This window comes from Prosopis cineraria, unplaced genomic scaffold (assembly GCF_029017545.1).
Source record: "Prosopis cineraria cultivar Desert tree isolate PC_DT_omini unplaced genomic scaffold, ASM2901754v1 PC190, whole genome shotgun sequence".
NCBI lineage: Eukaryota > Viridiplantae > Streptophyta > Magnoliopsida > Fabales > Fabaceae > Prosopis > Prosopis cineraria.
Genome location: NW_026555517.1, coordinates 11,535 through 34,985, shown reverse-complemented (window position 1 = coordinate 34,985; position 23,451 = coordinate 11,535). Strand labels below are relative to the sequence as shown.

The 23,451-nt window shown below is 33.3% G+C and overlaps 2 protein-coding genes and 1 non-coding gene across 4 annotated transcripts; all 3 read left to right on the top strand.

Moving 5' to 3' along the window:
- The first annotated feature begins 2,441 nt into the window (after positions 1-2,441).
- LOC129295800 (serine/threonine/tyrosine-protein kinase HT1-like) lies at positions 2,442-5,649 on the top strand. 2 transcript variants are annotated; one of them, XM_054934376.1, is made up of 4 exons: positions 2,442-2,900; positions 2,986-3,465; positions 3,834-4,289; positions 5,379-5,649. In XM_054934376.1, the coding sequence occupies exons 2-4, from the start codon at positions 3,106-3,108 to the stop codon at positions 5,616-5,618; spliced, it is 1,056 nt and encodes a 351-aa protein (XP_054790351.1). In that variant the 5' UTR covers positions 2,442-2,900; positions 2,986-3,105; the 3' UTR covers positions 5,619-5,649. The 2 variants fall into 2 exon arrangements, with proteins under 2 accessions (XP_054790351.1, XP_054790350.1); XM_054934375.1 differs by having other exon boundaries at positions 2,982-3,465.
- A 2,747-nt stretch (positions 5,650-8,396) lies between these two features.
- TRNAL-UAG (transfer RNA leucine (anticodon UAG)) lies at positions 8,397-8,476 on the top strand. The gene has a single exon. It is a non-coding gene; the product is annotated as a tRNA-Leu (tRNA).
- Positions 8,477-15,884: 7,408 nt separating this feature from the next.
- Positions 15,885-19,586, top strand: LOC129295801 (protein KINESIN LIGHT CHAIN-RELATED 3-like). The gene is made up of 3 exons (XM_054934377.1): positions 15,885-16,146; positions 16,700-18,846; positions 19,142-19,586. The coding sequence occupies exons 2-3, from the start codon at positions 16,754-16,756 to the stop codon at positions 19,380-19,382; spliced, it is 2,334 nt and encodes a 777-aa protein (XP_054790352.1). The 5' UTR covers positions 15,885-16,146; positions 16,700-16,753; the 3' UTR covers positions 19,383-19,586.
- The last annotated feature ends 3,865 nt before the right edge of the window (positions 19,587-23,451 follow it).

The window sequence follows — 23,451 nt, the reverse complement described above, 5'->3', positions numbered from 1 at the left end:
TGCGCCAAACTTGATTAAGGTACCGTGGAGGGCTTAACTATACGTACCAACAGCCACGGGTTTAGTAATAATTAGCAATAATTGAACTCGAGAGCCGCTCGTATCTGGACACGTGGCATTTAGCCTGTCTTATTTCATGTGCTTGAATCTTAAGATTTCACGAAATCTCTTTGAAATTACTAAATGACAAACAAAAATAATCGGCAACCACCATTCACAGGTGCCTTTTATGATTCTTGGAAAGAAATTAATGTGGCCTTTGATAAAGATTTAATTGCATCACTTAATTGGTGATTATTGATTAAATTTACCTCCATACCTAAATAAAATAGTGACATTGATTGAAAGATTCAATGTTGACATCATTAATTATCACCTATAATTAATTACTCTTTCACTTTGTTTATCCCTAATTTACAGTTTAAAAGATTTTTGTATGGACTTGATCCACCTCATTATTTATGCTCCATCTAATAAAAATGTGATATTTAAATAATATTAAATATAAATTAATTATATTATTGATAACAACAGAGAAAGAATAAGAACTTAAATAATCATTCCACTGTAAAAATAAAAATCATTAAAAATAATGACAAATAGTTTTTTAATTTAATTAGTGTAATTTTATTAGATAGAGCATGAATGATTTAATGCATTAGACCTATGCAAAAATTTCTCATAAAGTCTAAACCTATTAGTTTGGATTAAAAAAATACAATCAATTTTTTATATTTTTAAAATTTTTCATATGCGTTTAATTTATGATGAGTACGGGAAATTGTTATGAGAGTATTATATTAAAAGATAATCATTAATGTTTTGGGACTCTTTATTTTGTTCGGGTAATCTGAATAAAAATATAAAACATCAAGAAGAAAAAGAGAAAAAGATAAATCATAATGCGTGGTTAAGTATCTCTAAAGATTATTCTACTATGATATATGATACTTGATATTTTGAAGTCAAAATTAGAAGATGGAGTAATTTTTAAGGACTATTATGAATGGATTGGGAGTTTAAAAGTAAATAAAATCCATATATTTAAAAGTCTATTATGCATAGATCTTACAATAAATTTAAAGAAATAAGGATATGCCAATATCGGAGGTTCATCCTAAAATATAATCCTAAATATCGCATCTCAGAATTTAAGTTATCTCATCTTTTAAGTATTTTATCTTAGAGAAACCCGAGCTCCAGTCTTTCTATAAATAGAGGCTAGGAGAGCGCAGGCCAAGGAGGTAGAGAAAAAGGAGAGCTCGCTGCAAAGAGAAACGTAACACTTGATTAAGGTAAAAGCATAACTTAAATTTTCACTTGTCTTTTTCATCTTGAATTCTCTTATTTCTTAGCCTGTTTTTAAACGCAGCTCTCAGTTTTTCTGAATACTAAAATAATCTAAGAAACGAGTAGACAATTTAAATCTATAAATTATATAAAAACAATGCATCCTACAATATTTTGATCTTCACTCGTAAGAGGGGATACGAAGGTGTTCACGTTAGATCAACAAAGATTCATCTAGTTTTTAAAGATTTAATTTACAATTCATAAAATTATGAGATTAAATCATGTTATAATTTTATTGATAAGCGATTTAAAAATATTTATTTAAATAGATAAAAAAATAAGGCGCAGGCGTTGGAGTTTGACATTTGTGGGCAACTTATATTAAGAATTTAAAGCCAAAATCGTCGGCCAAAAAATTAAAATTAAAATTAAAGGGGAACAAATAGGACGACACTTCCCAATAAAAGAGAGAGAAGGGTCTCTAAAGCATTCAATTGAGAGAGAGAGAGAGAGAGAGAGAGAGTTCTTCCAAATCCAATAAATAATTTTTTTTGGGGGGGGGTTGAAGTGAAGACCGTATACGGAAGAGGACCATACGGCTTGTCCGACACTTTCAGGGATACCAACACCTCCGCGGGCCCAACTCTTCTCCATTATTACTCTCTCACCCCTCACCCTCGACCTTCTTTCAATTTTATTTTATTCTTAATTTCTCATTTTTAATCTTAGTATGCTTCCCTGAGTTTGCTTCACGGCACCATTAAACTTCCCTTACTACACAAAAATCTGGCCCAAAAAAAATACTGCACCAAAAAATTGCATGATTAAAATTAATACAACAACGATTTCGACCAAAAAAAAAATACAACCTCGATCATCAAGTATCTATTATAAAGGGAAAAGATAAAGAAGAAAAAAGAATGGCCATCACATTTGGTAGGATGGTTGGAGTGTGGAGGGCACACGCGCATCATGATTGAAGGCTGGAAATAATGGAGGGGCAAGGGTAGTATGGTAAATTAGGGGATTGGGAAGGGAATAATGGCATTTTGGAGAATATAGAGAAAGAGGAAGGCGAGAAAGGGAATGAGGGATAGGAGGGAGGGTTCTAAATCCTAATCAGAGCGACCCGGGTTGTCTCCTCAGAAGTGGATCTTCTCACGTTGTGAACGTAGAGCAGTGCAGTGTACTTGCGAATGGCAAGTCCACAATGGCCCCCTCTTCTTCTTCTCCTTCCTCTTCTCCTTCCACGCTTCCAACTTCTACCCGCACTTGTCTTCCTCACATCCTCTTCTAATCTCTTCTCTTGAACGTTGAAAAAAGCAAAAATTAAAACTTTAAAACCAGAGCTTTTCCTCTGTCTTCAGTTTCCTTCGTCTTGATTTCAGCTCACTTAGCTTCAGGATTTTAATGACCCGGGGGACCAGCTTCCTGACTTCTCTCTTCCCCACGGAATCGTACTCTCTCTCTCTTTCTCTCTCTCTTCCAAAAACAGACTCGGTCTTTCCTTTTAATCATGCTGGATTTTGCTTCCCTGATTCCTTCCCCTTACTTAACAACAGTATAGTCTCTTGGTGTTTGTTTACACAAGTACAAAACAAGATGAGGTAGTTTGGAGCTGATTAATCTCTCCTTTTCTGTTTTCCAAGTGCGTTACTTACTAACGATAAATACTTCTCCACATGTAGTTAGCTCGGGAACTGGTTAACCTCTTCAAAATCAAGCTGGTTCTGGATCTACATTGGCCTTCAAGAAGAGAGGTTAGGAGGGGTTGACGATTGTGACTGGAGCTTCTGATAATAACTCTGACCCATGAAGAACTTTCACGGCTTCACACAGATTCATAACCCCAAGAGGTCGGGGAGGAGGCTGTCGCTTGGAGAATACAAGCGAGCTGTGTCATGGTCCAAGTACTTGGTCTCTTCAGGGGCTGCCATAAAGGGAGAGGGAGAAGAGGAATGGAGTGCCGACCTGTCTCAGTTATTCATTGGATCCAAATTTGCTTCTGGAAGGCATAGCAAGCTCTACAGAGGCATTTACAAGCAAAAGGATGTCGCCATCAAGCTCATAAGCCAGCCGGAGGAGGACGCCGACTTGGCTGCTTTGCTTGAAAAGCAATTCATTTCCGAGGTTGCTTTGCTCTTTCACTTGCACCATCCCAACATCATCACTGTAAGCTCTGTTTCCTCAAGCCATCCCTATCATTCACGTTCTTGCAAACTTTTTATTTATTTATTTATTTTTTTACACTGACTTCAATTCTCCTGTTTCAATTTTTATCGTCATATATCGTCTATTTCTCCTTGTTTTCCTGTGAATTCCTTCCATCAAACCCACATGTAAGAACTGATTGTAAGTTAAGTCCATTCTGATGGTATGGTATGTAGAACTATAGATTGAACTTAAAAGCTGAGAGTTATCTTTAGTTTAGCGTCTTGTGGATGTTGTGGCCGATCAAATATTGATGAGCGGACAATGTATGCATTCTTGCTTGTTATTAACCATTTTCTAGCAGCTATTGACTTCTTGTGGCCCTGCAGTTTTTGGCCGCTTGCAAGAAGCCTCCTGTGTTTTGTATAATTACTGAATATATGGCCGGAGGATCACTGAGAAGTTACCTGCATCAGCAACAGCCTAATTCGGTTCCGCTCAATCTTGTTCTGAAATTAGCCCTAGACGTTGCGAGGGGAATGCAATATCTTCATTCTGAGGGGGTGCTTCATAGGGATCTTAAATCAGAGAACCTATTGCTTGGGGAAGATATGTGTGTAAAAGTAGCAGATTTTGGAATCTCGTGCTTAGAATCACAGATTGGTAGCGCAAAAGGATTCACAGGAACTTACCGTTGGATGGCGCCCGAAATGATCAAAGAAAAGCATCATAGCAAGAAAGTAGATGTCTATAGCTTCGCCATAGTCCTGTGGGAGCTCTTAACTGGACTGACCCCATTTCACAACATGACACCGGAACAGGCAGCTTATGCAGTCTCACACAAGGTACTTGCAGCATTAGAATTTTCTTAATCACATGCTTCATTTTCTCATTGTTATTAAATTGAACTGCCTCAATTTCATGAGACTTCCATAAGATTAATCTTCTTATTTACCTCCTAAAAAACTATACGTGAGCTTGAGAAAAGTTAGGACTCTTCTGCTGCTGTTGTTTACATTGCTGGCAGAATAAGTTTCTTGATTAAATCACTTAATTTGTGATTCTAAGCATCTTGATATAAAAAAGAAGTGCACTTTTGATTTGTTCCTTTTTTGCTAGTCCTAATCCACTTGTAAAGTTGCTGGTAGTGGTGATGTTATTATCAGATATACTGGTGTACCTGTTATTCAGGATGAAAATAAAAGATTGTCAATCCACTTGAGTGATCAACGAATGAAATGCAAGTAAAAAAGAACTTGCACGACTATAAAGGCTTAGGAAGATGTGAAATGCAGTTATATCCATATGCACGTTCATGTTCAAGCACTTTGGTAGCACTATAGAGGATTCATTTCATTTTGATAATATCTGTCCTTGCACATTCTGATAAAAAAGATTGCCATGTATACACTTCGTTTTATATAAAATAAGTCACGTTATTTATAAACTATGAACAGTATAACTTATCTTAGAACCTCATAAAGTAATAGCTCCAAAGTCTAGTTTGCATATAAAAAGAGATATAGGCACATGCATATATTTAGTAATAGTTGGATAGAGATTCTAAGGTTCCAATTAAAACCAAGAGGAAATATAAGTTAGACTTGGTCTATTAAGTCAATCATAATTCAACCTTGTCCATTCATAAAACGATTCTGTACATAATAAAGTTGCTGTATGCTTGGAGTGCTTCAGATGTGAAACCACTGAAATTATCTCATAGTGCAGATTTGCATGCGCATTTTTCTTATATGGTATGGTTGCATATGAGTGGGTCCTTTTAATGTTGATATGGCTGTGTCTTTCTCAGATATTGCTCTGTTGATGATTAAATTGGAAAAAAACCTCTAGTTTACAACAATGAGTGCTTTGTCCTCTTTGAGACTTGAGATTCACTGTGTATTGTTCCACGTTTTTTTTTTTCCTTTTGGTAGAATGCAAGGCCGCCGTTACCAGCTGAATGTCCAAAGGCATTTAGTCATCTGATAAACAGGTGCTGGTCAAGCAATCCAGATAAAAGGCCACATTTTGATGAGATTGTTTCTATTTTGGAGAGCTATAGTGAATCCCTTGAAGAAGATCCTGAGTTCTTCTCAACTTATAAACCACCTTCTTCCAATTCTCTTGTAATGAGATGCTTGCCAAAATGTAATAGTAGCAATGGATCTTCTTGAAAGGCTTATCAGGTTCCTTTTCAGTTTGTGACGTGCTTACCAATCCTATGAACATCATGCATGGTCAACTAGTAACTAAGATCTTACAATAATCTCTATTCTTGTTTTAATTTAACGTTCTTTTTAGGTTTTACAAGCAAAGCAGAGAATATGATGCAGCCATCAATTATTGATGGTTGGGCAAGGACTATCTTGTATATGCATCAGTTTCACCTTTTTTTCATAAAAAAAAATATTAAAAGAACTTTTAAGTTAACTTTACAGAATATTTTTATTTCTGAAATATTTAATTAAATTCTTGTAATTTAAAACAATTTTATATAGTCTTTACTGTTTTATATATATATATATATATTAGTATTTTACCATGTACACTAATACTGTTAACATAAATTACATATTTGTATTATTAAGATGACGCATAATTATAGAAATAGAATTTTAAAAGCATATAATGTAATTTTAGTAATAAAGATTAAATTTAAAATGTAAACATTGAATTTAAGTTTTTTAAAATGTGATTATTGAATAAACTGTTAGTTGGAAAAAATATCTAACTCAAAAAATTAAGAGTAAATTAGTTCAATGACCTCAAAAAATATAATTTTCATAAATTATATAAATTAAATTTTTGAATATTTTGAAATATGGTAGATTCATAAAATTAATTAGATGTGATTTTTCTTTTTTATCTTCAGAATAAATATATTATTAAAACACAATATATCTTTTGTGATTAATTTTTAACTGATTGGATTATGTGTTCACAATCGTTTTTTTATCACAGAGAAGGAAAGTCTTATATGCTAGTGCTTTTCTTCCCTCTCCCTCTCTATTTTTCCCAGGTATATTATAAAGTTGAGATTTAACATTGAAGATTGAACTCCATCATCATATTTTGCATTCCGTAATTCAAGATCTAAATTGAAGTTGTGTTATATTCTATTTTTTGAAAGTTGAAGAGTATTATCTATTATCAAAATTTCATCATCTTCACTTATATGGGTAATATATTCACTAAATTAATAAATCATTTGTTCATAATGTGTCATTGTTGTCATTGATCATGAAATTTTTTTTAAATTACTAACAAAAAACATATATTATTCTCTCATTGTTCATGATTTTTTTATTTTAGGTATTTGATTTTCTATGATAGGTTAAGGTGTTTAGAAATTTTTACGAACCTGATTTGATCTATTTTGAAAAAATAATTATGTTGTTTTTTTGTTTTTGATTTACGATAGTCTATTGGTATACTCTTGTAGATCAATATAATCAAACAATTAAACATAAACTTGTTTATCAACCATATATAGCCACATATCAATGAGATAGTATCGCATATCAATATTGCAAAAAACACATAATCATTTGCGCAAGACGGATCAAACGTAATCTGTAAAAAAATTCTATAGCACTGTCTCCTTGCAGGTGTGCTTCGTTTTATTGAGTGCCATCAATGTCTCTCGCTGTTGTAACTGTGGCTCGCTTAAACTGCTATGCTTTCTTTCGTCTTTGAGTTTGATCAACTTGTTTCTTTCATCGTGATTGTAGCTCGAGTTTGTCTATCTCATCTATCTAATTTCTCGCATTTTGAGTATGTTGTGGTGTTTGTAAAAAGCAAAGTGTTATAATTTTAAAATAATAGTTTTGTAAATTACATATCAACTAAATATTAAAAAGGTTATTTTTAAATTTAAGAAATGATAAGCTATTCCTTTTATTTGGTTTTATAATATAGATTGTGTGTGCAAAAGGCCCAAAAATTAATTAGAATTATAAGGGTGGAAATTATCAAATTTGAAATGCACTTTTTTGCCTAGTTAAAAAGTCAGCCTCATAACCTCATTGCTTTCACAAGTTAAGCCATGAGTTCAAACACAAGTACTCTCAATCTTAAAAAGTCATAGTCATATACTTCTTCGATCATATTTATAAGATAAAAAAATTAATTTTGGTCTAATTTATATGATACTTTATTATTTTTTATGTTCATCCTTATTTTTCTATCCTTATTAAATTTTAGAAAAAATTATTAAAAATAAATATTTTTGTCCTTATTATGGAGTAGAAATGAAAATTTATGAAATTTTAAGATAAAATTAATGACATTTAATTTTTTTTTAGTTCTAATAAAATATGTTAGAAGTAATTTATAAATGAGATCAGAGAGAGTGCTCTTTATATCTCAAATTACAAGAAAATTTAAGATAAGATTACTTATATTGAAAAAATGCAATAATGTACTCTACAAACTTACTTTTGAAAAATAAAACTATAGACCTTCAAAAATACATTTACACATTTAATTATTATGCTGCAATATCATTTCAATTCTTTTTTACTTAAAAGATAATATTAAAAAAATTATAAATAAAACCTTATTTTTTTAAAATTATCTTGTATTTTAGAACAACAAAATTCTTCCAAAGTTACTCCTTCTGTGTTTATATATATAAAAAATATCACTTGTTATTTTATTTTTATTTACAAATAAAATCATTTATCTTAATAAGTATTTATTTAATTTTTTTAAATTATCTTTCATAAACTCATAATTTTTATTCATGAGAAACAATTAATGCAAACTTATTTTAATGAAACATAAGGGTATCGCGCTACAAAAATTTTTATTTGTAAACATAATTATTATAATTAATTTATTTTTAAAATTTTTGTTATACAATTATTTTATGTTATTTGTAGAAAGTGAAGGGAGTATGTTATAGCATGCAACAAAATAGTAATCATCAGGCCTGCTAACCAATCACATAAGACAGTTTGGCCGAGTGGTCTAAGGCGCCAGATTTAGGCTCTGGTCCGAAAGGGCGTGGGTTCAAATCCCACAGCTGTCACTAATTTTTTTCCTCTCATTGCGTCAATCTGACTTAGAATTGACACGCGTCTAAAATAATTGCTTTCTCTGAATTTCCTGCATTCTGGACAACACGTGTCAGACTAATGGAACAACTAGATTTTTCACAGGCGGTATTTATTCTCTCAGGTTTTGAAATTGGAAGATTTACATTAAACCACCACCCAACTGCAAGGTTTATTGAGAATTAAATTAAATTATTAATTCTTTTTTTAAAATTTTAATGAGTTGGGTTTAAAAAAAAGAAAAAATATCAATAAAAGTTCCTTGAGCAAACCTATTTTGAATTAAATCTCCTAAATTTTTAAAACATCACTGCATTTTAAAAGGTTGTGATTTGATATTAAAATTTTGAAGAAATGAGAAAATTATCCTTCATTTACATTAATATTAGAATTGTCCTGTTTTATTTATTCATTTACTTATAAAATATTTACTTCACTTGTTTATTTTTTGGAAGAAAATTAAGCGAAAGTCTGTCAATGAATAAGTAAAGCAGGGTAATAAATAATATTCTATAAATAAATAAATAACATATAATATAAAAATAAATAAGTTCTTTTAAAATGATTTAAATACCTAAAATAAAATCAAGTAAAAGTATGACAATAAATAAGTAAAACAGAGTAATGAACAATAGCTCGTGAGTGAGTGAACAATATAAAGTATAAAAATTAATAAATTATCTTAAGATGATTTAAATACCTAAAATAAAATCAAGCAAAGTTGGGCCATTAACAACATTTTTTTAAGTAAATAAATAAGTAAAGTTGAAAAATTTTAATATTAATTTAAATAAAAGATAATTTTATTATTTTTTTAAAAAAATCTATATTCAATTGAGACCCTTATGTTGTAATGATATTTTAGAAATTCAAGGGTTTGATTCAAAATAAGTCTAGTCAATGTGTTTTTATTGATATTCTTTTCAGAAAAATAGATAAACATGGTTATAAAATTTCAATAAAGGCCTATAGTCTAAAAACTTTAAACTTCACTCTTCTTTTTTAATATAAAACTCATAAAAATCCCTCTCATTTATTTTCATCGAACCAAATGGTTGAGAGAAGTTAATATTTAACCAACCACAGATAAGGTTTATTTTTATTGTTTTTTTTTATGTGGTTGTCTAATTGAGTTAAATTTAAATATTATTAAAGGCGAAATGTAGATAACTCTTTGGAAAGAATTTTTTTTTTTTGTATTCACACGAATTTAAATCCAAAATTTCATATTTGAACGATCATGTTCTCTTCCACTGAGAATCTAGGATACTCGTTGGCGTGAAAAATATTCTTTTATCATACTCCCTTCATTTTAAATTATAAGATATATTTAAACAAAATTTTATATATTAATAAATTTTATTAAATATATTGAACAATTTTATTTTAAACAAAATCTCATTTTAAATTTTATATATTTGAACAATCTTATTTTTTAAAATAAAAATATAAAATTTTTAAAATATCCATTATTTACTATATTAAAAAGAAAAAAGACAAAAATTAATTATAAAAAAGGCTAATATTAAAATTAATACATTTAATAAAATATTAGGCTTTGTTTAATTGGAGGGAAGGGAAGAAGAGGGGAGGTGAGGAGAGGGAGGGGAAGAAGGAGGAGGAGGGGAGGGAGGATCCCTCAATTTGGAGAGAGGTAAAATTTTTCCTCCCCTCCTTTTTAATCAAATTATTACTTTAATTTATTTAAAGTATCTTTTATTTTAGAATAAATTTTTTTTTGTAAAAGAGTTCCATAATTAGAGTATATGATATATACTAGTGTTCTTGCATGTGTCTCTATATAAAATTAAATGATGAAGTTATTCCATATAATCCCTCTTGAGATGGGAAAGAACGTATGTAAATATTGCTTCCAAACAACGGGGGCAATAATTCGAAGTCATGAATAGAAATATCTTATTTTTAAATTTTACAAGGCTCATTTTACGTGTGGACATAGATGATGACGAGTGGAGGAGGGTATACATGAAACGTGGTGTACATATACAACATTTGTTGTTATTATTTAAAAAAACAAGTACAATAAATAGTATTTCCAAAAGATGGGACTGCACAGCCAAAGGGTGCAAATAATTAACAGAATGCTGAATTGCTGAGTCAGGATCATGCTCACGTCTCTTTAAAAAGCAAGACAAGTGGGACATTGTTTTTGTTTTTCGGAAATCTGTCTCAAAAAGAGCTCCCTCAATTATTCAGTCTTGGACATCGCTGCATCAGTTAATCATCCATGCCATGCTGTCCGCTCTAAACTCACTTGCTTGCCTCCATAATTATTTCATCATAAAGTAAAGCTTATTTAAAGCAGTAAACCCCAGCCTTAAAATTAATGTGCCATTTAAAGGATATATTCGTCACATTCATTTCAAAAATATAATTATTTATGAATTTATTCCAATATTCGGCTGAATCAGATTCAAATCGTTATCGAAATAACTCTCCCTTCAAGGGAAATTAACGGAAGCTTAAGAGTGGAAGTTCAAATGAGACGTGTTACTTTTCGATCGTGACTCCCCGTCTGTCTGACCGACCTCTTTTCCAACTGCTACCACACTGCCCAAGCAACTGAAAAAGGATCCATCTGTCCTTTTCACTTATCCGCGGGGACATAATCGTCCTTGAACATGCCAGAACCTCAAATATAAAACTCTTGGCTATCACTTTTCAGCCACAAATATATCATGTCCCGTCCCCAATTTTATATAAATACTCCACACTCATTCCAATTATTTTTCAAGCCTTGCATTTGAGTTTTTTTAACAAAATAATTTAATAGAGGATAAAACAGTGTTACATGCATACATATATATAAACTTCAATATCTTTTATATGGTAATTTTAAATTAATTTTGATAAAAAATATGAAATCTAAAAATTGTCCGAAATAAAATTCATAGAAAAATTACTTATGCCACGCGGCAACTTGCAGCTGAGGCGACGAAGTGCAAGAACGAACAGATACTGGACATGCGCAGATAGGTCGGTAAGAGAAGTCGCCTTCTTCCCTCATTTCTGACGCCAACTCTCCGAATTTTCAATTTTCTTAAATAATCATATATGAGACTTGGACGGTTAAGTAACTCTTAACTTCTTAAACACTGCGTAAAGAATAATTATGATTTAAAATAGTCTTTAATTATGTTTGGGAAAATTATTTTGTTGGTACTTATAGTTTCCCTCATTTTTTAAATTTGGCACCAATAGTTTTTTTTTTTCTTTTTTTTACACCCTTAATGTTTCAGCCGTTAAACCCATTGCCCCTTCTACATTTGGAAATAACTAGAGGGGCTTGCGGAATTGTTAAGTCTGACAGAAGCACTCAAATTTGAACTTTGAAGGCAGCCTAATGCGATCAGGGTCCTTCATTCAACAGAAATCTTCGACTTGATCTTTATTTAACAGAAAGCAAGAGGATAATTAGGATTTTCAATCTCATTTGATATGATAAAAGAGTTTTTGATAGAATTAAAATTGAAATCAGAATTAGAATTGAAGTAAATTTTAAAAGTATATTTGGTATAAAGATAAAATTATGATATAATTTTAATAAGTATACGTATTTAAAATATAAAAAATTAAAATACGCTTTATTTTATTTTTTTAATGACACATAAGTCAATTTCATGTTGAATTAATGGATTTCATGATCTCTACAATGGAATTGAATTCCATCAATTTTGATAGAATCAGATTCCTTCAAGAAAGCAATTTCGATATATCAAACAAGTTAACTGAACAATTTTATGTCTGATTCCATTTCTCTTCTTACAATTTTAGTATACCAAACATGGCCTCAGTTCACAATAGAAAGCCCAATATTTCCATTCTATGGAAAGTGAATGGGTGATTTGACTTTGTCTTTTGTGATTTGGGTTTGTGTTCATGATTTGTGCTCTCTTTGCATTCAGATTCATCTTTGTGCGAGAGGTCGATCTCGTCCACTCGAAAGAGATTCTTCTTTTCTCTATGGTGTTCAATAGCTTTGCGATATAGGTTCTATTGGTTTTCCTATAGGTTTAATAATTGCTTGAAATTTGACTTCAACTTCCATAGTGTTTTGCCATAAGGCCATGTTTGGTATGCAAAAATCATCCAGAAAGAATCAGAAATGGAAACGGAATCCTGAGGAAGACAAGTTTGGTACATTTGAATTGTGATTTTTGGGAATCCAGATTCAAGGAAATTTTCCTAAATTGGATTCCATCATAATGAAGATGGAATAGGTCAGATTCCATGGAATTAATCTTTTCAGACCACCATACCCTCCATCTTATCTCTGCATTTTTTTTTCTTGTTTTGTTCGCTTTAAAATCTTCCTCTGCTAACATCAGCGTCATCTCCCCCAGAAATGGTAGAGTTTCTTCAAATAGTAACGAGCATTCCTCCTTCTCTCGATTCGCCTTCATGCTCCCGGAATACATCTTCAACTTCGGCTGCCTCCGCCTTGCTTTCTTTCTCTGATTCTCATGCCCTCTGTAGCTTGGTCTCTTCACTGTAATTGCTTTTGAATTGCAGAACTGACATGGGAGATGGTAGACGGTGTGATTTGTCGTCAGAATCATAGCCGGAGCCGGACACTTCTAACTTCACCACCACATTCATTTTCATCTTCACCGCCACCTCTGCTTCGTCGGGCTTTTCTCTCGATGGAAGGGTTATGAAGTTTGTCAACACGTTCGGTCCATGTATCTTAATCACTGCATTATCATAAAACCATAACCTTGAAGCACCCAACTCTAGTGACGGAGGCGAAGGTAGCTTGCAGGGACTTGCAGCCGTGGATAGGGCCTAAGTAGTTGAAGCAAGTGTCATCGTCTGTCATGGCGACGCTCACACAAGTCTGGGCATTGCTTATCTACATGCAGGACAGCAGAGGTGCTTGAGCTCATGGAGGCTCATGGGCACTAGCCACCGCCGACGACGTCTCTCCCCCTTGGCTCTCTCTCTCCATAGCATCTCTCTCTCTCTCTATACAGTTGAACTGTCAAGGTCGTGGGTAGTGGGAGGAAAGGTGTGGTGGGGCTTTTTTCTAGCAAGGGGCATTTTGGTATTTTTATTATTTTAAATACATATAATTATTAAAATTATATCAAATTCCATACTCATATGAAACAAACTTTCATAACCCAATTCAATTTCAATTCTGATTCTAATTTTGACTCCGATTCCAATTCCAATTCCATTAAAAACTTTCTCACCATGCCAAACGAGGCCTAAATTATCATTCAGATGCCATGACTTTGATTTCTATAGTGTTATGAACTTGTGGATTGACATAGTAATTTTGCTTCTTATTCACTCGACATGTGCAATGCATATTTGATAATTGAAGCTTTTTTTTTACTGCTGACATCCTCCTTATTGTTTTCTAAAATTGTTATTGCATCCTTGGTATTGCTTCCATTTCACAACCAGCATCCTTGTTTTTGCATCCTTGGTGTTATAAAATTATTTAGAGGCTATGGTTGTGTATTACTTTGAAATTGTTGGATAATGATAATCATTGGTTTTGGGACTTGGATTAGTGTTATGTGGTCTTGTTTTCAATGTTAAATTTTGCTGGAGGCTTGGAGTTGCAAATGAAACAAGAGATTATGCAGATGAAGAAAAAGAAATAGAATATGAAGCAACAAAATGAGCACTCATAGAAGAAGAGAAACAACATTTGAAGGGAGATAAAGAGCACCTGAAATAGGATAATGGGAGCATGAAGCAAAAGAAAAAAATTTGAAGAGCTTAGAAATTGTTTTGTTTATTATAGCTTTTTATTGTTATATTGAAAGTAGAATATGAGGTGGGTAGATAGGCCATTACTATTGTAATTTATGGAACCATTATAATAGGATGAAGATGAGCTTTATTACTACTTCTTTTTGTCACTTTTGCTATCATTTTCTTTTTTCTGTTGCTACTTCTTTAATTCCTTGTTTGTCCATGTTGGAGGCACAAGACCATTATATATTACATACTATAGATGCAACTTGCTGTCAGAGGACCAATTCTATGTATATGTAAAGACCGCATTTTGTTTCCTCATGAAACAATATTGTTGCTGTCATATATATTCAAAAGCTACCCAATTCATTTTCTTTACTTGTCACAAGTATATGAAACCCAAAAACACTAGCACCTTGAACTAAAATTGCTGTGACAATATAAAACACCTATCACACCATCCCAGATATGTAACAATGTCAACTACCTACAGGAACTGCTGTGAGTAATTTTTCTTACTCTTTAAAAATAAAATGTCATAATATAAAATGCTGTCACACCATCCACATGCATTACTATATGAAATTGTCTTTTTAACTTGACATTAAAAGGGGTTTATGTGTGCCATGGGCCTCAACTTGAAAGTAACATATCTTCAATATCATTTAATGAGAAAAAGACATTATCCTTGTTAATAAAAGTGAGTTTTATAATGCAGACATGGCTATATCCTCAATTCTCTGCCTATGATATTTTCCAAACATCACAAATAAAAAAGTAAGTCTGAAGAAATTCTCCTAAAAACTCACAAACTTAGATCTCCAATTGTAGTCTAATGCAAGTTTTCTTTTACCTGTAATCATTTTAATGCAAGTTTTCTTTTACTTGTAATCATTTTTTATTTGCCAATTAAATGTCTTTTATGACAAAGTGCGTGCGCACATAAGCACTTACTTGTATATGGTGCTTATGAATATGGTTTCCATCCAACTCAATGAATGGTGACAAATATATAAACTTAGAAACAGAACAAAACAAAAATGCATGCATATAGAAGAATGCAAAACAACCACGTGGGGGGGGGGGGGGAGGAACATATTGCTCCATTTGGCTCAATGAAGTCATATATGCACATATGGAAGATGATAACATGTGCACACCCATGCAGTGGAGATTATAACGGAAACACTAATAGCATTCACACCTTGTTTTGAATCTCAAAATCGAATGTGAAGATGATGTTGTAGTTTAAATTTGCTGCTTGAAGACCTAAACTATTGGCGCCATCTTCATCATTTCGCCAAGAATAGGGAACACATTCTATAACATCACTTGTGAGCTTTCAATTTCTCCCTCAAAGTTTTTAGAGATAACGGTGTTCCTTTCATCCATAAGTCCTCAAGCTATTTCTAAATGTAGAGGCGCAACGTGTTTAACGGCTGAAAGATTAAGGATGGGAAGGAAATTAAAAAAAATATAGGTACCAAAATAAAAAATGAGAGAAAATGTAGGGACCAACAAAATGGTTTATTCATTATGTTTTTAGTAACGCCGTTAGTGTTCCGACTTCCAAGTCTAGAACTCACCCTTTTTTTAAAACGTCTTATGCACAGCGACTGGTCTATTTGTTTTCTCGGCGGTAAAAGGGAGTATTTGCTTTCATGCTCAGTTGCTCACTGCTAGAGTGCTAGTAAATTGTCCACTCTGCCCTCTTCATCCTCTTGAAAGCTTCCAATTCCGACTCTCTCTCTGTCTGTTTCATTCGTCGACTCCGCATAATGGATACGTCTCACCAAAAAAGTCCGATTTTTCTTTGTCTGACCGTTTGCCTATATATACTTACATTCTTTCATATCTCTTTCAGTATGTGAGGCAGCTCAAGTTTTGCTCACTGCCATGGCCGGTTATTAAGGTATGGCTTCTCTAGTCCTCGTTTGCGAGTTTCACTCCATTAACTTGTGCAGACGTATTTTATGCCTCCGAAAATGGAGAAAGGGCCCCTTTTCCTCTCTGCCCATAATCGCTTTCTAGTGAGACAGTTTCTTTAGTTCTTGTTTTCATACTGGTGCTTTCTTATCTCATTGCATGGTATGGGCTGTTTTTTTCTAAATAATTTTGTTATCTGTTTGTATAAATTCTCTTCGATTTAGTTCTAACTTATTCTGGTAGATCCCACAAGTACCTTGACATTATTACAGAAATGGGGAAAATTGAACCGGCTGAAGCTAGGATGGATCTCCAACTTCTTCGTTTATGTCTTCTGTGTTGAATTTAATGCCTGTGTTTTGGATAGATATTGGCTTCATAAACATGACATCTTTATTCTTTAACCAAAAGCAAAACACCATCTATTGACGCTTTCATTTGGATTTCCTTTCATCCTTTATTTTTCGATTTGATGTAGATTTTAGGGGCGTAGTTTTCTGTCTCTCTGTTGTGTGTTGTGACTATTGTTTGTTATGCAGATTAGCTGTTTGATATTGGTTCTCCCAGTGAATTTGGTTCCTGAAGAAGTAAAGATGCCGGGAATCCTTACAAATGGATTTGAACATAATGAAAGAGCAAATGAGATGAACGGGAATCCTTCTCCTTGTAAGGAAACCGCCACTCCAGTCAAGCCCGAAGGGAGTTCCTTTGGTCAACAAAGTCCTCAGAATGCAGATCCAAATGTACCTGTTCTACCAGTTGACACCTCAATTGAGCAGCTTTATGAAAATGTCTGTGACATGGAAAGTTCTGATCACTCACCCTCCAGACAAAGTCTCGGATCTGATGGCAATGAGTCTAGGATCGATTCAGAATTGTGCCATCTAGTTGGAGGAACGATGAGGGAAGTGGAAATAATCGAAGAGGAGGTGGCTGAGAGGTCGAGAGGTGATTCCTTCAGTGAAACATCTTCTAGGAAAGGAACATCAGAAGACGGTGAACAGTTGGTAGAGGCAGATGAGAGGATTCAATGTGAGAAGTTGGTACAGGAGGATGAGAAGATTCAATGTGAGGAGTTGGTACAGGCGGATGAGAAGATGCAATCTGCTACTACAAGTTCTGTTTCTTCAGACAAGTCAAACAAAGAGTCAAACTCACGGGCAGACCTTATCCCTAAAACACCACCAAAGTTGAAACCCAAGGGAAAAAGTCCTCCAACAAAGCCGCCCACTGATAAGAGGAATGATAAACCTCTGAGAAAACAAAATGCTGGAGCTACTCCTGTGAAAAAATCTAAGAATTCTCCTATTAGAAGTTTAATATCACAAGATCAGAGTAGGAATTCGACTGAATCTACATCAGACAAGCCAGAGATGGGACCAGTTTTACTAAAGCAAGCAAGAGATTTGATTTCATCAGGAGACAATCCACAGAAGGCTCTTGAATTAGCTCTTCGAGCAATGAGATTGTTTGAGAAGCATGCTGATGGAAAGCCAAGTTTGGAACTGGTTATGTGTCTTCATGTTACTGCAGCAATATATTCTAGCCTAGGCCAATACCATGAGGCAATTCCAATTCTTCAGCACTCCACTGAAATTCCTGCCATTGAGGAAGGGCCAGATCACGTCCTTGCTAAGTTTGCAGGTCACATGCAATTAGGTGACACCTATGCAATGTTGGGCCAGCTTGAAAATTCAATTATGTGCTACACCATAGGGTTGGAAGTCCAGCGGAAAGTCTTTGGAGAAACAGACCCAAGATTTGGTGAAACCTGCCGGTATGTGGCTGAAGCACATGTTCAAGCGTTGCAATTTGATGAAGCTGAGAGGCTCTGCCAAATGGCTCTTGACATTCACAAAGCAAACGGTTCACCCCCTTCTCTTGAAGAGGCAGCTGATAGGAGGCTCATGGGCCTCATATGTGAAACAAAAGGAAACCATGAAGCAGCTCTTGAGCATCTAATTTTAGCCAGCATGGCAATGGTAGCTAATGGCCAGGAAGTGGAAGTGGCATCTGTTGACAGCAGCATTGGTGACACATACTTATCCTTGTCTCGGTACGACGAAGCTGTTTTTGCTTATCAGAAAGCACTCACAGTTTTCAAGACCAGCAAAGGAGAGAACCATCCAGCTGTGGGATCGATCTTTGTACGTCTGGCTGACTTGTATAACAGGATAGGGAAGATAAGGGAATCAAAATGTTACTGTGAGAGTGCACTTAGAATCTATGAGAAACCTATGCCTGGGATCCCTCCTGAGGAGACAGCAAGTGGTCTTATGGATATTTCGGCTATCTATGAGTCAATGAACGAGCTTGAACAGGCACTTAAGTTACTTCCTAAGGCACTGGAGATATATAAGAATGCCCCTGGTCGGCAAAGCACAGTTGCAGGAATTGAAGCTCAGATGGGAGTCATGCACTACATGTTGGGAAACTATACTGAATCTTATAACACGTTGAAGAATGCTATCTTGAAGCTTCGTGCTACTGGGGAGAAGAAATCAGCTTTCTTTGCTGTTGCTCTTAATCAAATGGGACTTGCTTGTGTGCAGCAATATGCATTGAGTGAGGCTACAGAACTGTTTGAAGAAGCAAAGAATATTTTAGAAAAAGAGTATGGTCCCTATCACCATGAAACGCTTGGGATTTACAGCAATCTTGCTGGTACATATGATGCAATGGGAAGGTATTCATATCCAAGCCTTGTGTTCTTTTCTGAGTTACATTGTTTTGTTTGCAAATTTTCTCTCTTTGGAAGAACGGGCGTTTCCCTATAAAGTTATTCTCCTTGCTGCATTATATGAATTGTGAAGTAGACTTTGCCTCGAGTTTTTGATGTTATTTAGGATTTAGGATTACTAGGCCCCAGATAGATAGGCGTGTGATGTTGTCATGTCCCTGATATGAGGAAAGGCTGAACTAATAATTAGAAGTTGACACAAGAAATTGTTTTAGGCTTATGCTTTGATTTTGTATTTCAGGGTGGATGAGGCAATTCAAATTTTGGAGTATGTGGTTGGAATGAGAGAGGAAAAACTTGGGACAGCGAATCCTGATGTGGATGATGAAAAGAGAAGGCTGAGTGAATTATTGAAGGAAGCAGGTAGAGTTCGGAGCAGAACAGCCAGGTCACTTGAGACCCTTCTTGACGCCAATGCACCTTCTGAAAACGGTAACATGGTCATCAACGTTCTACAAGGGGAAGCTATCCAGGACTTGTGAGAAGTGCTTATTCATTCTTGTCATAAACCCAAGAAGGAGCAGAGTGAAAAAGATCAAGTTGTGACAGTATTAATTTATGGGGCAAATCAAATGTTTAAAGAGTGAAATGGTTGTTGCGTAAATTTTATGTAGTATATGTAGTAATCGTGTATAGTTACGATGTCATTAATTATGGTATACGGAGGTGCCCCCATATTTAAAACTTCTCGTTGCACAATGCATGCTCACCTTGACAAATTGGTTACGCCCTAAATTCGTAAAAGGTGAGTGCATGCAGTGTATTGGATAAAGAAAAAAAGAGACAGCACAAACTTAGAATATGGGTTGTTTTAAAATTTGGAATATTGGTGTTTCATAACTCATGAATTATTTTTGTAATTGCAAATAGTTATTTTCTCTATTAAAAAATGTAAGGCATTTTTTGTTTTTGAGGTGTAATTATTATCTTTTTTTTTAAGTGTCTTTATTGATAATAAATTTATATTTATTGTAGAGTGTTTAATAGGGATAAATATAAAAAATATAGTTAATTTAAAAGTAGGTAATTATTTTATTATAAGTGAAATTTGATTAAAATTTTTTTATATTTTTAAATAGAGGAAGTGTATATAACTTTCAATTTCAATTCCATACCATGTATCATGTTTATACAATAAATTTTATTCACACCACATCATATAATTTGATGAAGCTTCAAGATATTTGGAAAAAGAAGAGCTTTTTCTTTATGACCAAGTTTATACTGGATCAGTATAGTTTCTCTTTGTCCGCTATGGCACGACCGTCTTGATAACTCAGAAAAAGCCGCGTCCTAAAGTCTATTTAATACACAAATTTATCCTAATAGGTAATAATATTAAACATCAAATAGTATGAAAATGAAAAGCTGAGGGACATGCTGATCTTGCAGTATGGTGCGTTTAAGACATACAGGAAAAGCAAAAAGAAAAAGGATAGTTGATCAACAAACTTAATTCACATCCCCAAACGAAAAAAATCCGGGGGCAGTGCCAATCATCAAAAGTTCATCTGCAAAATAACTGGTTCAGAGAGGTTTTTTTTTTTTTTCCCGTGAATGCCCCTTAAATTCGATAACCAAGAGGTGTACGGCTGCCACAATTATTGATTTATTAAAATCATGACTCTAATTAAGGTTTAAAAATAATCCACCGAGCTCGATCAGCCATGTAACAGATGTTATGAAACATTTCCAATCAAAGTCTTTCATATATAGATAAAATGTTTCTCCATTGATGAAATACTTATTGATCATAACCTTTTGTTGCTATTTATCAATGTCCAATAGTATAATTCTTTTCTTTTTTCTTTTTTTAATATATGAATATTAGCATGATCTAATTAAGAATAGTTCTCTCAAAACTTTTCTGCATTCATATAACTTCAGCCAGGTGAGGATTATCTCCTCCTCCCTTCCTGTCCTCTTCGTCACTTCCTAATTCTTAATCATTAGATCAAGATTTGAATAGTTGATATTTTATTTCTTATAAAATATTTCATTTCATTTTGTTTTTGCTGTTTTTTAATTGTTCATATTAAATATTAGTAGTTTGAATTTTATTATTTTATATTTTTAATATTTTATAATAATTTTTTAGGAGATCCAACTTAAATTATTCAAATCTTGATCTAATAATTAAAAAGAGAGAGAGGGAGAGATGATGAGAAAGGAAGAGGAAAGCATGCTTCCCTTGAACGAAGACTACATGTAAATACACGCACACGTCTCAACCGGTGTTATTTCTTTGATAAATCGCCCGACACGTCCTTTCATCTGCAAGATTTGATCACTCAACTTCGTTCAAGGAGCCTTTTTAACTCATCGAATCATCATTCTTCACGTCTCATAACATAATATGAACTGGATCTAGAGAACATATTGTCCTGTCAATAAAGTTATCAATTTACAGTAACAAGACGAATTTCAAGCAAAAAGAAAATCAAATGCGCTGGTTAAAAAATAAAATAAAATCAAATGCGACAAAATCATCATGATCGAACTCACCCTTTCAAGTTTCGTCTTCATCATACATAAAAAAAATATGACGGCTAAAACTTCCACCAAAAGTCAAACATTTGATTTGAGAAGTTAGGGCTCATCGTCTCCAGTTGAAGCCAACACGTTTGGAAGAGTGAGTGCGTATAGTCTGGGTCCTCTGTACTGTTGCCTCTTGGCTCTCGTTGGAGTCCACAAATAACCTTTCTTAATTTTTATTATTATGCACAAAGCTTTCCCTAAAACTTGATCATCATCATCGTCAATGTAATTTTCTTAAATTTAGAGTTTGATAGCATGCTGGGATGTTCAATCTGGGTCGAAGAGTCTGAGGGCCTAGTTTGGTTTCTATTCTTATATTTTGTTTTTAAAAACTGCTTCATAATATAATTTTTTAAATTATTTTCAAAACAAAATACAATAAAAATCTGTTTAGTTATATCAATTAAAAACAGCTTTAAAATTTAAAAATGAAATGATAATGATAGTTATAGACAGTTAATGGTGATGATTAATGATAAAAATTAATCAAGATAAATGTAATTTTTAACATTCAAATGTAGTGTATTTTAAAAAATGAAAACAGTTTTAAAAATGATTAAATGAACAATATTTATTCAAACAAGTTTTTTAATGCTTTTGTTTCAAAAAAAAATAATTTTTAAAAATAGAAAACAACAGGCTCTAAGAATGCAAAAATTGGCAAGCCATGTTTGAATCTGTATACAATAGCATTTATAACGTACGCTCCGATATATTCTTGATGATCGAGAGGGACAAAAAAATGAAAATATGCAAGGACGTGATGTGATCATTCTTGGCCTCTAGCTTAATTTCAGCTGCCATTTGGAAGAGAAACAGGACATGAAGCAACAATGATTCAATGAATAGGTTTCTTCTTCTTCTGTATGGAGAAAAAAGAATTGGAGTGAGTCCTATTTACTATTAACCTCATTTGACGAGGAAATGATATTTATGGAACAAGTTTGAAGAACAGTCGGTGACTATTGATCTACATTTATATACCACTCTTGATATATATGTAGATTTTAAAAAAAGCAAATTAAAAGGTTAAATGAACTTCAACCTCCACAAGGCCGTATATAATCATATGTATCAGTGGATCTCTAGAGCTTTTTTTTTTTTTTTTTAACAAGAGATTGCATAAAAGATACGGAGATGGAACCTCGATCGAGTATCGAGAGGACCAGTGACCTCTGGAGTTTTAAACGTATGCACAAAGCTTGACCCATTTTGATCCTTTTCAGATTAAAATTGATGAGAAGAATATCAAATTAAAAGTAATAATAATTACACTTTCAGCACGTGGATGTAGGCATAATATGTATTAGGTTGTTCATGAGTGAATTAGAGACAATGGATAAAGTTAAGCTTAAGAAATAATATAAAATAAAAAATTCATAAATTTAAGTTTTGAGTTTTTAAGTTAACATGGCTACTTTTGCTCGGTTTTTTGTACACATGTTTTATATAATAAAATTTCTCATTCGTTACCCGTGGATTTACATTGGAGAATTTTTTTCATATTAAATTTCTTATGTCATTTTTTGTTATTTGCTTTAGCTTTTTAATATTTACAATTGTTTTATTTTGCTTATTTCCGATTATTATTTGCACAATTCCCAACAATATGTTATAAATGGCATTTCATGAATTATAGTGAGAAAGCAGATGTTTGCTGTTTGTGATGATATATTTTGGCACTTGTTTTATACATTAAATATAAACGTGGGTATCGTTTTTAATGAGAATTTAAATTTGATTTACTGTATTATGAGAAAATAGTTCCCACTACCAGGCCCAACATTTGTTGGTAGTGGTTGGTTTTTAATTAATGAATAGGTACTGATGTTAGGGTTGAAACGAATGAACACACACAAATAATAACAGGGTGAGTGATCAAGCGCTGAGGGTGCATTGGTGAATTTGGGGAAGGAGAGGAAGAGACAAACAAAGACATTGATTAAGACAATGGATGGATACGGCCATGTGCTAAGAAATCACACCACACCATACGGCTCCATGCAGGATCCT